The sequence below is a fragment of the Dendropsophus ebraccatus genome, chromosome 3 (assembly GCF_027789765.1).
Source record: "Dendropsophus ebraccatus isolate aDenEbr1 chromosome 3, aDenEbr1.pat, whole genome shotgun sequence".
Classification (NCBI taxonomy): domain Eukaryota; kingdom Metazoa; phylum Chordata; class Amphibia; order Anura; family Hylidae; genus Dendropsophus; species Dendropsophus ebraccatus.
The window spans coordinates 16,540,384-16,560,600 of NC_091456.1; the positions used below are offsets into that span (position 1 = coordinate 16,540,384).

The following is a 20,217-nucleotide window of genomic DNA, read 5'->3' on the forward strand; positions in this document are numbered from 1 at the left end:
GTCAGTATATACAGTGAGTACACTTACTAATATTGTACACTGAACTATTTTACTATAAAGTGGCCGACCCCTTTAAAAAAAACTTCCAAATAGTGCAAGATTCTTACCTTTGGTCCACCATGACACTCTTGACATGCTGTTCCTCTTCCCCTGCACTGCTATCAGACTACATTTCCCAGTAGCCTTTGCAGTGCACACTCAGAACATCCTGTTTCTCCCACCCCTATAACCCCTCCCTTCCTGCTCATGCCCCACCCCCTCTCTGTTCACGCCGTTTCCTCCCACCCCTTCGCCAATCCCTGTCAGGCCAGCATCCTCAGCAAACAAACTTAGGCTATGATCACACGCTGTAGCACCGCCCGTTGTTTAATGCTATCTACGGGCCAGAATAAATAATCATAATGTGTGTTTCTTTGTTTCTACAGAGTGGGAACATAGCCTAAATGTGAGACATTGGTCACATGATCTCTGTCTTCTGAGGGGTGGGAGCAGAGGAAGCAGAAGACTGAGTGGATTGCAAGGAGGACAGTTTTCTTCACATCGTTGATGTCCATCAAGTACCAGTGCGGCAGAACTGTGCAGACAGTGTATTACATTATATTGGGGCATCTATATAACTTTCAGTATATTTTTTTTATAGAAAATAATCTAGAGTTCCCTTTAAAAGGGAATATCCAGGAAAAAAGACAAGGCTACTTTCTTGCAAAAACAGCACCACCCCTGTCCTCAGGCTGTGTGTGGCATTACAATTCAGCTCCATTCACTTCAAAGGAACTGAGCTGCAAACCCCCCACACCCAACCTGAGAACAACGGCTGTTTTTGGGAAAAAGTGTCTATGTGTTTCTATGCCCAAAAGGTGAACTTCCACTTAATAATAACCTGCAACATTGGTAATTTTACAAGCAAGTCTTTCTGATGTGGTTTCAGTCGTTCAGTATGGGTTAAAGGGCATTTGTGAAGCAATACATATAATTGAAAGTATCACCATATTGTTACATATTTAAATGTACGGAAGTGCATGTGAGAAAATTCTAGAAAGTCTTAAAATTTGATGTGTTTAATTTCCTGTGCTAATACTTGCCATTTACTGATGCTCATGTAACTGAGCCCTTAAGTGCTAAATCCTTTAACACCTGTCTAGATATAGTGTGTGCCCTGAATCCTCTCATATATTCATCACTCATTTCTTGTCAGGAGATGAAACATTTGGTACTGCAACTATATCCAGCACCCCCGACACATCACACCCCACGGTAAGAGCACTGGCTTTGTGTTATATATTTTCAGGAAAGTTTCCGAATTTCTTTAAAATCTCAACTGTTAAAACTCTTAAAACCTCCATTATTTCATACTTGCTTGAAGTCTCTTGCAGGGTATTTAAAGGAGAAGTCCAGCAAAAATCTTTATTAAAGTATTGTATTTTCCCCCAAAACTTATACAAATCATCAATATACACTTATTACGGGAAATGCTTATAAAGTGCTTTTTTCCCTGCACTTACTACGGCATCAAGGCTTCACTTCCTGGATAACATGGTGATGTCACTTCCTAGATAACATGGTGATGTCATTTCCTGGATAACATGGTGATGTCACTTCCTGGATAAAATGGTGATGTCACTTCCTGGATAACATGGTGATGTCACGTCCCGACTCCCAGAGCTGTGCAGGCTGTGGCTGCTGGAGAGAATGATGGCAGGGGGATGCTCAGTGTCCCTCCAGTGCCCTGTGTCCCCCTGCCATCATCCTCTCCAGCAGCCACAGCCCGCACAGCTCTGGGAGTCGGGAAGTGACATCACCATTTTATCCAGGAAGTGACATCACCATTTTATCCAGGAAGTGACATCACCATGTTATCCAGGAAGTGACACCACCATGTTTATCCAGGAACTGACATCACCATGTTATCCAGGAACTGACATCACCATGTTATCCAGGAACTGACATCACCATGTTATCCAGGAAGTGACATCACCATGTTTATCCAGGAACTGACATCACCATGTTATCCAGGAAGTGACATCACCATGTTATCCAGGAAGTGACATCACCATGTTATCCAGGAAGTGACACCACCATGTTTATCCAGGAACTGACATCACCATGTTATCCAGGAAGTGACATTACCATGTTATCCAGGAACTGACATCACCATGTTATCCGGGAAGTGACATCACCATGTTACCCAGAAAGTGAAGCCTTGATGCAGTAGGAAATGCAGGGAAAAACGCACTTTATAAGCATTTCCCGTAATAAGTATATATTGGTGATTTGTATAACTTTTGGTGGGCAAAACAATACCTTAATAAAAATTTTCACCAGACTTCTCCTTTAATAATTTTATTAAATAATGGAAATTTGTTTCTGAACTGTTAATATTATTTATGATATTCTATTATTATAAAGGGAACCAATGACAATAAAATTGTCTCTGCAGCTATAAATACAGTGTTATATAGCCCCTAGGAACCATATATGTATATATATACCTATGTAGGCCTCGGGGCGGTCCTCGGTGGCGGAAACATCTTCAGTAATTACGCCTCTCTCCTATGCTAAGATGACGTATAATTACAGAAGATGTGTTCCACCAGCCATGACCACTTGACTGACTGTGGATCGCCTCGGTCCATACAGTACATAGGTTTAATTTACATATGGCGTGGGACATTTACAATGTACATTTTTGGCGCATATGAGTAACACTGTTACAAATGACTTATATGGTTGGCAACAGTGATGGGGACTACATAACACTGTATTCATAGCTGCAGGCACAATTTTTTTTGTCATAGTTTCCCTTTAACCCCTAGACGACCCTGGACGTAGGGTTACGTCATGGAAGTCTGTCCCCAGACGACCCATGACGTAACTCTACGTCCTGGGTATTTCTCCGGCTGAGAAGCGTGCTCCGGAGTGGAGCGCGCTTCATAGGAGGTGGGGGCCGGCTGCAGTGAGCAGCCGGGACCTCACCGGTAATGACACGCTGCAGCGATCGCGCTGCAGCGTGTCATTAACCCCTTAATTGCTGCAATCGCGGCGTGAACGCGGCGTTTAAGTGTAAGTGACAGGGGGAGTCCCCTGTCACTTACTGATCGGGACCCCCGCAGTGTGACTGCGGGGGTCCCGATCATTGAAACGGACCGCCGGAGGTCTCTCACCTGCCTCCGTGCGGTCCGATCGGCGATCTGCTACACTGAGCCTGCACAGGCAGGCTCAATGAGCAGATCGCCGATAACACTGATCAATGCTATGCCTGTGGCATAGCAATCATCAGTGTAGAAATCAAACTAGTGTATGTAAAAGTCCCCAAAAGGGACTTCAAATGTGTAAAAAAAAAAAAGTTTAAAACACTATTACACTACCCCAAAACCCCTCCCCCAATAAAAGTTGAAATCACCCCCCTTTCCCATTATATAAATAAAACATATAAAAAAAAATAAATAGATAAACATATAATATACCGTAGCGTGCGTAATTGTCCGATCTATTAAAATATAACAAGCGTCATTGTGACCGGTAAACGGCGTACACAAAAAGAGGGAAAAAAGTGCGCACATTACCGATTTTATGTTACATTATATATTTTAAAAAATCAATAAAAAGTGATCAAAACGTCCGATCTTCACAAATATGGTATTAATCAAAACTAGAGATCATGGCGGAAAAAATGACACCCCATACAGCCCCGTAGGTGAAAAAATAAAACCGTTATAAGCGTCACAATAGGCCCATTTTATTAATATTTAATTGCCAAAAAAAGGATTTCATAAAAAAATACATATATAACATTAGAGAATCTGTGTAACCTGCATATGGTTGTGTTCGGGCTGACCTATAGAATAATAGTATCATGTCGCTGTTACCATATAGTGCATTACGTAGACACAGGAACCCCCCAAACGTTACCATATTGCATTCTTTTTTACGATTTCACCTATTTATATCTTCATAAATAATATATTTGGAATTCCATCATACAGGTTATGGTAAAATGAAAGACGCCATTACAAAGTACAACTATTCCTGTAAAAAACAAGCACTTACATGGCCTGTAGATAGAAAACTGAGAGTGCTAGAGCTCTTAGAAGGGGAGGAGGGAAAAACGAAAACACTAAGATCAAAATTTTCGCGGTCCACTGGGTCATTTTGGGCCTGGTCCTCAAAGGGTTAAAGGGAACCAATCAGCAGGTTCATGCAAACAAACCTGTTGATATCTCCCTGTAGCCACGTACCTCATCTGTCCAGTGCGAGTCTTCTTCTCTTTGTTGCTCCTGCTGTTTATAAAAGCCTAATTAATTAAAAAATAAATAAAATTTTAAAATAAATCTGTGAATGAGTCCATTCCTCGGCCCCTAGTGCAGCATTAGACCCATCTCTCTACTCCTTCAGTCACGCCGACCTATGCATATTTTTATATGTATAAGCATGGCAGTCTTTAGGTAGGCATGACAGAAGGAGGCAGCAGGCAAGAAGAACGGTGCACGGGGGGGCTGAGTAACACCGCCAGTGCTCCTAGTGGGCTCATTCACATATTTATTTTTTAATTAAGTTCTTGAAAACATTGGGACCGACAAAGAAAGCAATAGCGGTGCTGGAAAGAAGAGGTACATGGCCGCAGTAGATATCAGCAGGTTAATTTGCACAACTGTGCTGATAGTTTCCCTTTAAAGAGTCTCTTAAAGGGCTGGACTCTCATGTAGAGAGGGCCTCATGAACAATCGCTGGATCATTTGTGTGGCCCCTCATTTCCATTGTTCCCAGATATTCACCCAAAGAACAATGTTTTTTTTTTGTTTTGTTTTTTTTTTTAAAGTAAGAACAAAGCAACCGATGAACAGGTATTTGCTTGTTTGTTGGCTGATTGCTGGCCCTATTACATAGGATGATATTGGCCTGTTTAGCTCCATGTAATAGGACTCTTAAATCACCTAAACTTACATGGTTATATGAATGGAGGCAGAAAGAAAAATCACAACAGTAGGTTCAGTGGGTTCTGGCACTGAAGATAAAAAGTAATAATCTGTACAATTTGGTATTCCCAAAGTTTGTTGAGTTGTTTTATAGTAGCCACACAAATGGATAGTATAGTGTTACCAAATTGGGTTCCATTAGAGATGAACCAATCATCTAAACCAGTGTTTCTCAACTCCAGTCCTCAAGACCCACCATCATGAGGTCATGTTTTGCGGATATCCCATACAACTAACAGCTGTGGCAGTTACATTGAACAGTTTTGGCAGTTACTGGTGCACTGACTACAATTATATCACCTGTGAAATCCTTAAAACATGACCTGTTGGTGGGTCTTGAGGACTGGAGTTGAGAAACACTGGTCTAAACGTAGCGGCGGTAAGTGGCTTATCAGCTGTCTGCCTTCTTGGTTACGCTCCCTGCTGTTTCTCCCAGGGAGCCTGGAAAAGCTGGATTCAGTCCTGGGAAACTGGAAGAAGTTTCCCAGGACTAGATCCATTTTTTCTTGACATCCAGGGCAAACGTCATGGAGTGGAACAGACTTGAAAGGCAGACGGCTGATAAGCTGCTTACCAATCAAAGCACTTTGCTTCGTTTAGACGGGCGATTTACTCATCTCTAGTTACCATGTATTAGCAAATAAGGCGATAGCTGCTCTTTGGAGGGAATTTATCACCGGAAAATGGGTATCAAAAAGTTGCATATTAGTGCGCAAAACAAATAGTGTTGAGCGGACCTGTCAAACTGTTTGGGTACGGAGAATGTTGCCAATGGTGGCACCTAACTTCTATAACATGTGACCACAAAAGTGGAAAAGAAAGTCAGCTCACCCACGGGATAGTGTGAACTGGGTCCTATAACTGAAGCAATATCTGGTGCAATATCTTTATAAGGTCACAAATTTCCACACAAACATTCTTCTATTTCATATTACTAGGTCTCTACAAATGCCTACGATCCCATTATAACAAATCTGACCCAAGACAGAGGACGATCTCCCCACTCACAGCCTGTCTTTGGATACTTGGAAGTCGTCTCGCAGATCCTGCCTAATACATCCTTGACGAAGGACACGGCAGGCAACTTCACTCAGGTAGCACGCCCTATTCTCAGGAATCTTTACACGCATTCCCCTCTATAGTGGCAGTTTCCGCAAGGCTGCCTGAATTCTCAGCGGTGTGCAAGGAGCAAGAAATGAGTTTCTATGAAAATCTGGGTATGTCATGGTGGATTAGTTAGTAGGAGACAAGGTTGGTAATGGAGGTGAATGCAGATAGATGTGAGTTTCAAGCAGCTATGTGAAAAAAAAAACATTAAAATTAAACTGTCAGCTGCTATTCAGGTTCCAAATTGCTGACGCTTTTATATAGCTAAGAAAACACATTGTACATTTCATATATCTGTCTGAGCTTCCAGAATGATACAACAATCAAGGAATACTTACCTGTCCCCGTGCCCCCCGCAGCCGCAGCACCACCGTTCACTGACAGCGTCTGGTCTCCTGTTTCTCCCGGGTTCCTGTTTTGTCACAACCCAGCAGGAACTACCTGCTCAGCCAGTCAGTAACTGAAGAGGTGACACGCCCCAGTCACTGATTGGCTGAGCTGATACTTATGAGGTGGGTTGTGATGTCACAGCACCTAGAGACTGGCAGGGGACCATTAGCAGTGGCGCTGAGCTGGACATGGGGACGGGTAAGAAATCCTTTGATTGTTATGTTACCACCACCCCTGCCCTCCATGATTTTTTACATTATGCCCACAGTTCTCCTTTGAAAGATGCATCAGAATCCAACTGAGCACCCAAACCCCATGGTCATGACCATTAAACCAAGTAATAGATCTAAACCTATACTATACATGACCCAATATCCTGAGTAAGGGATCTGCTCAGTGTTGGACTGGGGTATCTGGGGCCCACCAGAGAAAATGATCCTGGGGGCCCATCAATGAAGAACCAGTGATTGGCTGAGCGGCCTTTCACTTCATATACTTCTTCGCAAGCTTCAGTGGAAGCTGCGGTGAGCAAGGGCCAGGCATCAGAACACCAGGGGAGCCTGGACAGGTAAGTATAACTTTATTATTTTCTATATACTAACTTACCTCTCCGTGTGCCCATGACGACTGCCGACGCAGTGGACTGGCCACTCAGCCAGTTAGTGACTTGGGTGGGACCAGTCCATTAACCAGGCCAGGCCTTGCCCCCTGAGTCGTGATGTTATCACAACTCTGGGGAAAATGCCTTCTGGTGGAGGTCCCGAGGCCGGTCCCGCCACTCACCGCGGGCACTGGGAGAGGTAAGTTAGTACTTGTAATCAATTTCCCCCCTCCCCCTGCCGGCTGCTATCCACAAAGGAACTCCTTAGGGCCTGAACTTTATATATGTCATGAAACAGTTTCACATTTAACCAAAGCCTGACCTTCTTCTCTGTTACATTCCTCCGCCGCCCTTCCCTTTGTCTTGTTATAAAGGTTGTCATGGTGCCAGAGGTTTCTTGTGTTCCTCGCTGTAATTTGTTATTGGTTGACGCTTTGGACACTTAGCGATGTATCTTAAAATATTACAGCCAGTCTTATAGTCACTCATACTTTAATGTCCCTGAATATTCAACGCTCACGGCTGTAATGTAATAACAATAACGCCATCACAAGCCGTAATTTGCGGCCCCATTACGGTCTACTTTGCAGATGTTAAGCCTCCCTCCAAAAACATAAATCTGAACCGTGATGTAAACAAATGTGGCCGCCATGTCGCCCTTTCTGCAATTTTTACCATTTACAAAACGGAATAAACCTCCGGTCCAATTTCCAGTCGTGGGAATGCAAATTCCTACGAAACTTCTCTCGGTATTAAAAAAGCGGCAGAAGCTTTAATACTACATAAAAAATGAGTCGGTCCATTTTGCAAGTTGTGCATTTGCTATTGTAAAAGATTTATCTGCCAGCACGGACGAATCTGCAGAACTGCACTAAAGCGCCGCTACATCTAATGCTAGATTCATTGGCCTATGTTACAGCCTAATTGAAGCACTGTATCATCCCCATGTAGATTTCCATTATAATTAATCGGTTAAGTAATATACCTATAAACTAAGTAGGCATAAAAGAGGAACTTTAATGCTGAGGATGCATGGATTTCCTGCAAGGCATTTGTTTTGGTGGGGAATTAGTTTGCTGGGAACCATTTGTCTTCTATATGAATTAGTAAAAATATGATTAACCGCGTCGTATTCTTATAGGCCTTCCTCAAAACGGTGGAAGAAGTTATGCTGTTACCTACCGGGAGTGATACACCTACAGTAAGTATAGACTTGTATCATTAGACATTACAGGTATGCCACTATGATTAGGTACTTTCAGCCCACTACATTCCATTAAAGGGGTATTCCACTCAAACATAACTTTTCATATATTGCTGCCCATGGTGAGACTAACAATTCCTTCCATACTTGTTATTATCTATTCAGTCTCCTTCCCCCAGTTCTGAGATGCTGCTTTCTGCTGAAGACACAAGAATCTGTGCGTGAGCTTTTCTCTCTGTCTCCCCCCTCCCCCCCCTTTCTGAGACGGCTGATGTAAACAGCTTTATTTGCAACATTGTAGCTTCTTTGTAATGCCAAATTATAAAAAAAAGATCTTTCAAATCATCTGGTTTTAGAAAGTTGTATAGATTTGTAATTTAATGCTATTTAAAAGTTTCAGTACTTATCAGAAGCTGTATGTCCTGCAGGAAATGGTGTATTTCTTCTAGTTTGCCACAGTGCTCTCTGCTGCCACCTCTGCCCATGTCAAGAACTGTCCTGAGCAGCAGCAAATCCCCACAGAAAACCTCTTCTGCTCTGGACAGTTCCTGACATGGACAGAGGTGGCAGCAGAGAGCACTGTGTCAGAATGGAAAGAATACACTTCCTGCAGGACATAAAGCAGCTGATAAGTACTGAAACGCTGGAGACTTCTTACTAGAAGTAAATAACAAATCTATATAACTTTCTTCCACTTTTATCCAAAATTACCACAGTAACTTTTTCTGACTTAACCCTTTACATAACATTCTTAATCCTACAAATCCCTAATCCCTAAACAATAGGATTTTGTTCAGCTGTATATAAAATATGGCAATATCATGCATTGTTTCTCATTGTTATCGATATCATCTTCACTGTACATGTGTATGGGTCATATATTTTATACATATTAACAGCTTAAAAGGAATTTTTCGCTTCTTCAGATTTGCTCTCCCACTCTGTTTGAGCCCACCCACAAGTATTGGTAGTGTTATTACAGATGAGTTATTACAGATGGGTTTAACATCCTCTTTAATCTTTTGGGTGGGGTTGGTAGGTCTACTACAACAATGAATCCGTCTGTATACCACCACATATTAACAGTAAATGATGCTGGTAAAGGTCCAAACATAAGATTTTGGAAACAAAAGGAGTCAAAATTTGCATTAGGTTCTTTTCAGCATGAAATAAACTGGTTTTGGAAAGTTACATAGATTTGTAGTTTACTAGTTCAAAATCTCCAGTCTTCCAGTACTTATCAGCTGCTGTATGTCCTGCAGGAAGTGGTGTATTCTTTTCAGTCTGGCACAGTGCTCTCTGCTGCCACCTCTGTCCATGTCAGGAACTGTCCAGAGCAGTAGCAAATCCCCATAGAAAAACTCTCCTGCTCTGGACAGTTCCTGACATGGACAGAGGTGGCAGCAGAGCACTGTGTCAGACTGGAAAGAATACACCACTTCCTGCAGGACATACAGCAGCTGATAAGTCCAGGAAAACTGGAGAATTTAAACCCCTTAAGGTCAAAGCCAATTTTCGTTTTTGCACTATTGCTTTTTCTACTTTATGTTTAAAAGGCCATAGCGCTTGCATTTTTTCACCTAGAGACCCACATGAGCCCTTATTTTTTGCGAAACCAATTGTACTTTGCAATGACAGGCATTATTTTTCCATAACATATGTATTGCCGAGCCGGGATCAGTGTCATTCCGACACTGAGGCCCGGGCAGAAGAACGGATCTTTTTACTTTCAAATTAACTGGTGCCAGAGATTTATAATATACTTCTATTAAAATAAATCTCAAGTATTATCAGCTGCTGTATGTCCTGCAGGAAGTGGTGTATTCTTTCCAGAGAGGCTGCTTTGGACAGTTCCTGACATGGACAAAGGTGGCAGCAGAGAGTACTGTGCCAGACTGGAAAGAATACACCACTTCCTGCAAGACACACAGCAGCTCATAAGTCCTGGAAAACTTGATATTTTTAAATAGAAGTAAATTAGAAATTTATATAACTTTCTAATATCAGTTGATTTGAAAGAAAAATATTTTCTCTGCCTTAAAAACACATTAATAAAAGATCAGGAGTATGGTTGACATCAACATCATCCAGATTCTTAAAATTCAGCCAAACGCATGAGACCATTCCAAGCTCATAACTTTACATTACATAGTATAACTTCGTGATAGAGAATGACCTTTCCTATCAGAAGCCTAGCTGAAGGATCACAGGCCATAGGCCTAGATGGATCAGAATGGGGCCCGTTTAATCGCGTCTACCTTATAGTAGAAAAAGATGAAGCCCGGATCACGTTTCCCCCCCGAGCTGATAACATATGCAGTGATGGGAAGTTATGATGTGCTAAAATTGCTTCCAGCTTTGAAATGTCGAAGACGTTTAAAGAATTTTGCAGGGTGTCAGATTAGGGCTGAATCCTCATAGATCTTCCCTAATGTTATCAGGATAGTTGGTGTCGAAAAAGTGCAATCTTATTACTGCGTGATTGACATCTTCTGCCCTGGACTCTCTGACATTCAGCCCTTCACTTTCCAGCAAATTGCCGTACTTATACTAAAACTCTGTTTAACACCGGGACGGTATGTAAATGGATTTTACCGCTCTGCGGGCCGATGCTCTTTAGACATACGGAAACCTCAAGTTTGACAATAAGGGCCCTATTCCACCGGACGATTATCGTTCAGATTATCGTTAAATCGTTCGAATCTAAACGATAATCGTTCAAAATCGTTGATCGCTTTATAAGACCTGGACCTATTTTTATCATTGCTCGTTCGCAAATCGTTCGCATTGAATAAGACGTCGTTCGGTCGTTCACAGTAGATGCGAACGCAATAGCGAAGAAATAGCGAAATACGATCATAAGTAACGATTATCGTTCCATGGAAATGAGTGAACGTTTTCAGGTCTTTCGCAATAGCGGTCGTTTGAGATCGTTAATCATTAACGATTATGCGAGCGATAATCGTCCGGTGGAATAGGGCCCTAAGGGTGGTATTACACGGGCCGAGCAGGGCCCGATAATACCTGTAAACGAGCAGGGAGAAGCGGACGGCAGGAGCAGCCCTGGAACGTGGATGGGTAATGTATATCGTTAGTCGCTATTACACGCAGCGGTGCGCGGTCGGCGCCCGACGAAAATAGGCTCTAAGGGCCCTATTACACGGAACGACAATCGGCCGAATTGGCCCGATTCGGCCGATTATCGCTCCGTGCAATAAATGCAACGATCAGCCGATGACAACGATCATCGGCTGATCGTTGATATAGGTTAGAACCTATTTTTGTCGGGTGCTGACCGCGCACTGCTGCGTGTAATAGCGGTGCACGAGCGGCGACTAACGATATACATTACCCATCCACGTTCTAGGGCTGCTCCTGCCGTCCGCTTCTCCCGGGGTCCCGCGCGCGCTCTAACTTCACATCGGCCTGTCAGCTGATAGGCCGCTCAGCCAATCACAGGCCGCAGCGGTCCCGGCCTGTGATTGGCTGAGCGGCCTATCAGCTGACAGGCCGATGTGAAGCTAGAGCGCGCGCGGGACCCCGGGAGAAGCGGACGGCAGGAGCAGCCCTGGAACGTGGATGGGTAATGTATGCCAGTTTAGCAAGGGCTGCAAGGACATCGGTAACGATGTCCTTGCAGCTCTTGCTAAACGATTATCGGGCTGTGTAATAGGCCCAGTAAACGAGCGACGATCTAGCAGATCGGCGCTCGTTTACAGGTATTATCGGGCTCTGCTCGGCCCATGTAATACCACCCTAACCTATATCAACGATCAGCCGATGATCGTTGTCATCGGCTGATCGTTGCATTTATTACATGGAGGGTTAATCGGCCGAATCGGGCCAATTCGGCCGATTATCGTTCCGTGTAAGGCAGGAAAAAAAAAGATACATTATAAGGCTATGTTCACACTACGTATATTTCCGGCCGTAGTGCGAACCGCGAATATACACCTGTAGTTATGAGGTTGATGCGTTCGCTTGAAAGTATACGCAATACGGCCGCACAGTGCACACTACGTATGAGCTTACGGCCGAATCGTATACGGCGCCGTGAAAAATGAACAAGACCATTGTTTGCGGCCGGAACTGTTCCAACTCACGGCCGTGGATTTCCATGCGGTCCCGTACGGAGTACTTATTTCAGTTAAATTGAACGTGATTTTTCGATCCAAAAGGTTCTGTGCGTTTTATTGGGCTGGGCGAAGATTTCCAAGTAAATGACCTGTTTCAGATCGCTTCGAAACAAGCTAGGGAAGCATAACTCTACTACAGGCGTATGTTCGCGGTTCGCCCGAATATTCGCAATCCGGCCGCATGTCTATTTTTCCCACGACCGTAGTTTCAGCCGCACATGTCCGGCCGCATACGAACTACGGCCGGACATATACTGTACGTAGTGTGAACATGGCCTAAGGCTATGTTCACATAACTTGTATTTCCGTAAAACCACGGCCGTTGTACAACGGCCATGATTATTACGAGAGTATAAGTTACCTTGCCTTCTATGGAATCCCGGCCGGGATGATCTTTTCAGAGCTCGGCCGTTCCGTGACCCGTGGCCGTTCCGGTCTCATACAGCGTCTGTTTATAGCCTTAAATAACATTTTATTTTATTTCTGCAGATTTACCTCGGGGTTGGAGGACTCATTGATACCGTCGATAAAGTTATGGGACATATGATAAAAAACCTTCTGGATAACCCGTCGGTGATTGTAACATTGGAAGGAAGATCATCAGTAGCAGGTTAGTGTCTATTGCTATGGAAATTAATAATAATAGTCAACTATTACACCTCATAGGCTCTGTTCACACTGAGGTTGGTGTGTAAGCTGGACATATATGTACTATATACTCCTAGGGGGAAGATTTATCAAACATGGTGTAAAGTGAAACTGGCTCAGTTGCCCCTAGCAACCAATCAGATTCCACCTTTCATTCCTCAAAGACTCTTAGAAAAATGAAAGGTGGAATCTGATTGGTTGCTAGGGGCAACTGAGCCAGTTTCACTTTACACCATGTTTGACAAATCTCCCCCCTTATGCATCCATAGCCTAAGGTTGGATTGATGTTTGACAAAAAAGTGCAACATTGTGTACATTCTGCATGTTATAGGGGTATTCTGCTCAAACATAACTTTATATGTGTTGCAGCCCATGATAAGACTAACAATTACTTCCATTCTTGTCATCATCTTTTCTGTCTCCTTCCCCCAGTTCTGAGCTGCTGCTTTCTGCTGAAGACACAAAAACCTGTGTGTGAGCCTTTCTCAGTGTTTAGTCATGCAGTTAGTCTTCTGCTCTACCACAGTCACTGGCAATACTCACCTTTCCTCTCTCAGCTCGGCAGTTTCTTGCATATCTTCATTGAGCACATATTGCCCTGAGGTGCCATAACACCCCCTTTATATGGAGGCACCTCAGCACCACCGTAAGTCATGGTGGCAGAGTACTTCTAGTGGTTGAACATTCACTATCATGTCAGATGCAAGGCACATTGTAAAGTCTCTTTCAGACTGAAACCTTCTTCTCCTAGATGGCATTCATCAACATTCACAACAGTCATCAACTAATACAGGATCGGTGGTACTTAAAGAGGTACTCTGGAGACTTTCTTTTTTTCCAAATTAACTGCTGTCAGTTATACTGATTTGTAAATGACTTCTGTTTAAAAATCTCCAGGAAGAATGCACTACTTCCTGCAGGACATACAGCAGCTGATAAGGACTGGAAGATTTAAGATTTTTAAATCAAAGCAAATTATAAATCTATGTAACTTTTTAACCTCCGGAGTACCCCTTTAAAGCTGATTGGGTAGTTTCTACATTATTTGCATGGGTTTAAATTCACGCTATAGCGGCAAAAATGTCTGCAAAAAATCTTTCATTTGTGAATATACCCTTAAGTGTCTTCACTTTGATATGGAGAGTCTTATTTTTTGTTGCTTATTCTAGAAACCAAGAGAAATTATCTAACGTGCAATGAGGACACGCAGAATCTTGCTGTATACACGCTGTCTACAGTGTTACCATTTGATCCTGTTTTACCACAGGAATCTTTATTATAATTATTTAATTAAAATGAATGTTTCCTAAGGAGTTATATATGGAAGGATTCCAGCTCCGCTTACATGTATACAAACATTTCCTTTGAAGTATAATATGTATCCAAAGTGATGTTTGATATACAGACAAGAGGCATGGATCTGTCCTTCACTGTTCTGCTGGTGTGTGGGAAAATACAGATGCTGGGAGATAGAATATTTTCCATCCATTCTATGTGCTATTATAGGCTATGTTCACACAATGTTTTTTTGGCTGTTTTTTGCCAGTTTTTTTTTGCACAACATTTTGGAATAAATTGCGGCCAGTTTATGGAAATTGTGGCTGTCATTTGGATAAACGGTTGTGCTTGTCCGCCAAATGACGTCTGTCTGAAAAATGGCCGCTAAACGGCCCCAAAAAATGTTGTCTGAACATTAACCATACACCAAAAAAAACCGTAAATTAAGGTTGGGTTCACACTACCTTTTTGCAATCTGTTTTTTTTTTTTTACGGACACAAAAATGAGGTTGACTACGTTTTGTGTACGTAAAAAAAAAACGGATAAATTTTTTTAAATAATGGAAGTCAATGGAAAAACGGATCAAAATGGATGCACACAAACACATTAATTTTTTTTTAGCCGTTTTTTTGCTGAAAACAGATTGCAAAAACATAGTGTGAACCCAGCCTAATCTAAAAGATACTTTAGAGGAAGTAGAAATATTTGTCATATATAACACACTGATGTTAAACTGATGTCATTTTGGCAAATAATCATTTCATGGTGCATTCGCATTAATTTTCACACTGTAACATTTTGAGTATCAGAAGAAATTTTGAAACAAACAGATGACCTCACAGCAGAGGCTTAAAGGGGTTGTCCAGAATAAATTGATAACATTGTTAACATGACAGTGATATATACTTACCTGTCCTGCTCCCTCGCAGTTTCTGAATCCTAAGCAGCTGTCAGCATTTCAGCAGCATCCAGCGATGTCCCGCTCCCTCTGGAAATAGACGCTCAACATAGATCTTATACTGTCTTATACTATACTGTCTTATACTGTGGAGGGAGCGGGACATTAAAGGATGCTGCTGAAATGCTGACAGTGGCGGAGAGCCTGGGATTCGGAAGCTGCGAGGAAGCGGGACAGGTAAGTATACATCACTGTCATGTTCCCTGCAGCCTCGGCAGAATCGTTCATTATGAATTTATCCCGGACAACCCCTTTAACTAAAATTAACTGCAAATTTCCTAGATAGTGTTGAGCGAACATCAAAGTCAACTCCCAGAGAAGACTTATAAACGCTGCAGCCGGGGCATACGCCAGGGAGAAGGCGCAAATTTGCCCTTTCTCCCCGGTGTATGCCTGCTTTATCCACCACTTGCCTGACGGGCGGGCACGAGGGCATGGCTTGCACCCACACCTCTCCCCTAAACAGTGGATTGGCTCCCAGCACCAAGCTTGGTCTCAAAGCCAAATCTAGCCAACCCTTTGTACTGATTATCTTACATTTCGGAGATGTACAAGATAAAATGTTGGTCCCAGTGGTATAACTACAGCTCCACATCCCTAAGAAAAGAACAATAGAAATGGTTATCCCAGTTTTAATTCTTAGCCCTAGCTATATCCTTTGTATGAAAATATGCAATCCTAATGCCAGGATAGATAGGCATAGCCTTACAGCGTGTTCTGCAGTTCTAAATTATAAGGTTATGACTGGGATATCCAGAAGTGTTTGGAAGCCTTTTCACCACATTTCAACATTCAGATCGTACCTGTTGCTTCTATTTATTTTTAAGAAATGAACAGGGGTCGTGACCTCAAGCTGTTTTGCAATATACTTGCTTAATTTTTTAAAAAGAGTTTTCTAACTTTAAATCAATGTTATACATACAGCCAGCTCCGTGCTCTTTTTTTCATGCCAATATTTGGTCTTTTCTCTGTTCAAAAAAAGAAACCAAACACAGGAAGTCCCCGTCCTCTGTTGGCTAACACATGGAAATACACCTGTTCCTCATGCAGGTTGTATATCACCTGAAGGCAATTCACTTAGGCTATTTATACTATTAATGCTGCGTTTACACAGAACAATTATTGTTTGAATTTTCGCAATAACGATCGCATTTGAGCGATAATCATTCTATGTAAGCACAGCAAACGATCAAGCGACGAGCGAGAAATCGTTCATTTTGATCTTTGAACATGTTCTCAAATCGTCATTCGTCGCTCGCTAAAAATGCACAGGTCGCTCTGTGTAAACAGTCTTTCAACCATTCACATTATGTGAAAGATGGGCTCAAGCGATCCTAAAAACTATCCCAATAGCGATTTTTCTTACGAATTTTCAAACGATTTTTCTAACGATTTATTCGTGTAGGCGCTGATCATTTTAAAAACCAAATTGTTGCTTCAAAATCGTTAAACGATCGACTGGGCGAATTATCGCTCCATGTAAACGCAGCATAACTTTTGATACTTATATTATCAGCTCTGCGCATTACCAGGAGACAATGTTCTCTGTTATACAACAATTCAATCAGTATGATGTCACTGTGTGTTTACAGAGGTTTTGGTGCTGTATGACAGGAGAGCTGACCATACAATGCAAGCACCCCCACCATTCTCTGCAACTAAATGTTGACACTGAGCAGCTTTACACATGCGCAGTGAAGGGAGACACCTAGTGGCCATAGGTATAACATTAAAGGGAACCTGTCACCGGGGACGCAGGCACAGAGCCTGCCCGACCCCCCGGTGCAGCCCCCTGATACTTACCCTTTCCGACGAGTTCCGTTCCTGCAGCCGGTTCCGGGACGACGATATAAGCGCCCGAAGCCGTGTGCGCGCACCGTTGAGATGAGTCCGATGCCCATAGAAAATGACGGTTCCATTGATTCTCTATGGGCGCGCGCACACGGCTTCGGACGCTTATATCTTCGTCCCGGAACCGGCTCCAGGAAAGGAACGCGACGGAAAGGGTAAGTATCCAGGGGCTTCACCGGGGGGGTCGGGCAAGCTCTGTGCCCGCATCCACGGTGACAGATTCCCTTTAATTTATGCAAAGAAAACTTTAAACAAAATAGTATTTTGCAAAACTGATTGCCTTCACAACCCCTGTTGATTCCTTTAAAAAAGCCTTGTGACAGTGCCTCTTTAATTTTGCAGATTAGATTTTGTTTGTCATCACCTTTTTGTTGTGATCCTTTTAGATTATGCCATGGTAAAGGTGCCCCAGACATTAAGCTTACCCCACTACCGCTTTCCATCTGAGGGGCAGTCATACATCTCGGTTCCTGGAGAAGCATTTACGAGCAAATGTAAGTTTACTTTTATGTTATTTTTTTTTCATGCCTTCTATCTGCTGCTTGTGATAGTAGAGAAAGAGTGCTACATAAAAATCAGTTTGCAGGAACTGGGATTGGTATAGGATGTATGAGCATTACGGGTAGCAGCTAAAATCCCAAAAATAGCCCCTCAACATGTTTCACTGCTAGACACAGCTTCCTCAGGAAGCATAGCTATCTTTTATGGGGGGAGAAAAAGGGTTGCAAAAACATAGTAAAAATGGAAGCATAACAAACTCATGATGTGAACCAAGCGTAGTACACAGATGGTTCAGGTCCACCATTACTGGCGCTGCATTTATAAAGCACTCTGTGGCTATGTTCACACAATGTCAAAAATTAAGAAAAGGCGTCCGATTTTGTTATTTAAAAAAAAAAAAAAAAAGGGTGTTTTTGCTGCGATTTAACTGACTGCAATGGCAATCCACTAAGGTCAATGAAAAGACTGACGTCCAATGCGCACAATGTATTGAATAACAGACGTTTTTTACCGCGGACGTCAAAATAATGAACATGATCATTATTTCCGGACGTCTTTTGCAAACAGTGGACGTTTTTATTACTTGTTCACACACAGTTGTTCTTTTGTCACCGTTCTTTCTCCATTTTTACTAATAAATTCAATGGACTTTTCAATTAAGCCGCATCCAAAGGGCAATTAGTAACCAAAGTAGAATAATGTACCAACAGCCGTCATTGCACTAAGGGGAGGCCAGGCCGCTAAATGACGTCCGTTATTTTAGACTCATTTTAAACAGAGCTGAAAAAACATTGTGTGAACATAGCCTCTGTCCTGGCTCATAGACGGGGGGCACCTTATATACGCCCTAACAGGGCACAGACTGTTCACACGTAACGGATCCACTGCGGATCCTTGCCCTGTACACACTATGGGCAGACAAACTCGCAGCGGGATAGACATCCCACTGGGAGTATGTCATTGGCCCGCCCTGTTAACCCCCCCGCCGCCGCAGCGTATACATCACCTGCTCCCCGCTCCGGCTTGCTTCGGGGCTCCCGGTGTCTTCGCATCCCGCACTGATTGGCCGAGCGGGACGTGCCGGGAACCCCCGAAGCGTGGAGGAGGTGATGTATACGCTGCGGCGGGGGTTAACGGGGCGGGCTGCTGACATTCTCCCAGTGAGAAATCCGCTGCGGATCCGTTACGTGTGAAGGCACCCTTAAAGAGACAACTTTTTCAACAGAACTAATAATTCCGATTGCTTGTTGTATTATTCATATGAATTGGGCTGTGCTCCGGATGAATCACAGTATCAGACACGGCACATTGTATCTCATGCATCGGCGAGGGCTGCCGCGCCATAGCAAGCACCATAGCCTTCTCATATACTTTTGGATTAAAGGACATTATCCACTGAACAGCCCCCAAAAACTGGTAAACAGCATGTATATTCTGTATCTTTAGAGGCACAGAACGGATCCCATTATCTCGCTCTAACTGCATCCAAAGATAAATCGGAGATTCCGTCAGGGCTTTGAATGTCTAGTTTAGAAAGTAGCGAGATAATGTAAAGTGCTCGATATGGAGCGGGCACAGACGAGAGGCACAGGCGGGCACAGAAGAGAGGCACAGGCGGGCACAGACGAGAGGCACAGGCGGGCACAGACGAGAGGCCACTTTTAGACATCACCGCATTGGAAATGAAGAATAAAACAGTTTTGTAGGTGTTTTTATTTATTTTTAATCTTCTTTTTATTTTTTTTTAAAATCTGTATATTTTCTATAAAATATGAAGTCTGGTAGTTTTAAAAATGGCCCTGCTTCCTACGGCAATATGTTATGTGATGATGTGCCACTTCCCAGCAGAGAAGAAGCGATTTAAATAATTTATACCTTCTTGTGCCTTACCACTTGATATATCTTTTTGAATCCTAACCTTTTCTTCATCAGAAGGGCAATCAATTTGTGGAGGGAAAAGTTGACTCGCCCCCCCCCCCCCCCACACACACACTTTCCTTTAAATCACTGTGGCTTGTAGGGCACAGTGGCAGTGATGTATGTAAAAGAAGGTGCCATTATGTTTGCATTTTGCTCTATCTGTCCATGATTTACGATGGTTTTCTTACGCTTTATGTGAACTTAAAGCCCGTCATCCCAAAATCACAAGACATCTTCTGTGTAAAAGTCAATGGATAGATTAGTTAGGGGTGAGACTGGGAATAGGATGCATAGCTCCCATTCACTTGTGCTATTAATTTACATAGAGATTCCGATGTAGGTTTTAATAATAGCGTATCGCTTGGCTGGTAAAAAACAAAGAAACAAAAAAAACAGTATGCTAACCAAATAATAATAATAGGGTTATATAACATAATACAGAGGTGTAAAATCTGTAATAGAGCGCCCCATCAGCCATGTGTCCACTGGTATCTTCTTATGTGGCATAAAGGCCTTGGGTGAAGCTGACAGCTCTGCACCCCTATGACTATATGATGAGATCTGATAATATTGGCTCACACTTCTCACATTTACTAAGGGTGCGTTTACACAGAAAGATTTATCTGACAGATTTTGGAAGCCAAAGCCA

The 20,217-nt window shown here is 42.8% G+C and overlaps 1 protein-coding gene across 5 annotated transcripts in view; it reads left to right on the top strand.

The window, feature by feature from the left end:
* ADGRD1 (adhesion G protein-coupled receptor D1) overlaps positions 1 to 20,217 on the top strand; it is a 482,082-nt gene that overhangs the window by 74,325 nt on the left and 387,540 nt on the right. For all 5 annotated transcript variants that reach the window (XM_069961003.1, XM_069961004.1, XM_069961007.1 and 2 more), the window contains 5 exons: positions 1,196 to 1,254; positions 5,912 to 6,067; positions 8,213 to 8,272; positions 12,901 to 13,021; positions 17,534 to 17,641. In XM_069961003.1, coding sequence (XP_069817104.1) covers positions 1,196 to 1,254; positions 5,912 to 6,067; positions 8,213 to 8,272; positions 12,901 to 13,021; positions 17,534 to 17,641 — 504 coding nt within the window. The remainder of the gene's footprint in view (positions 1 to 1,195; positions 1,255 to 5,911; positions 6,068 to 8,212; positions 8,273 to 12,900; positions 13,022 to 17,533; positions 17,642 to 20,217) is intronic.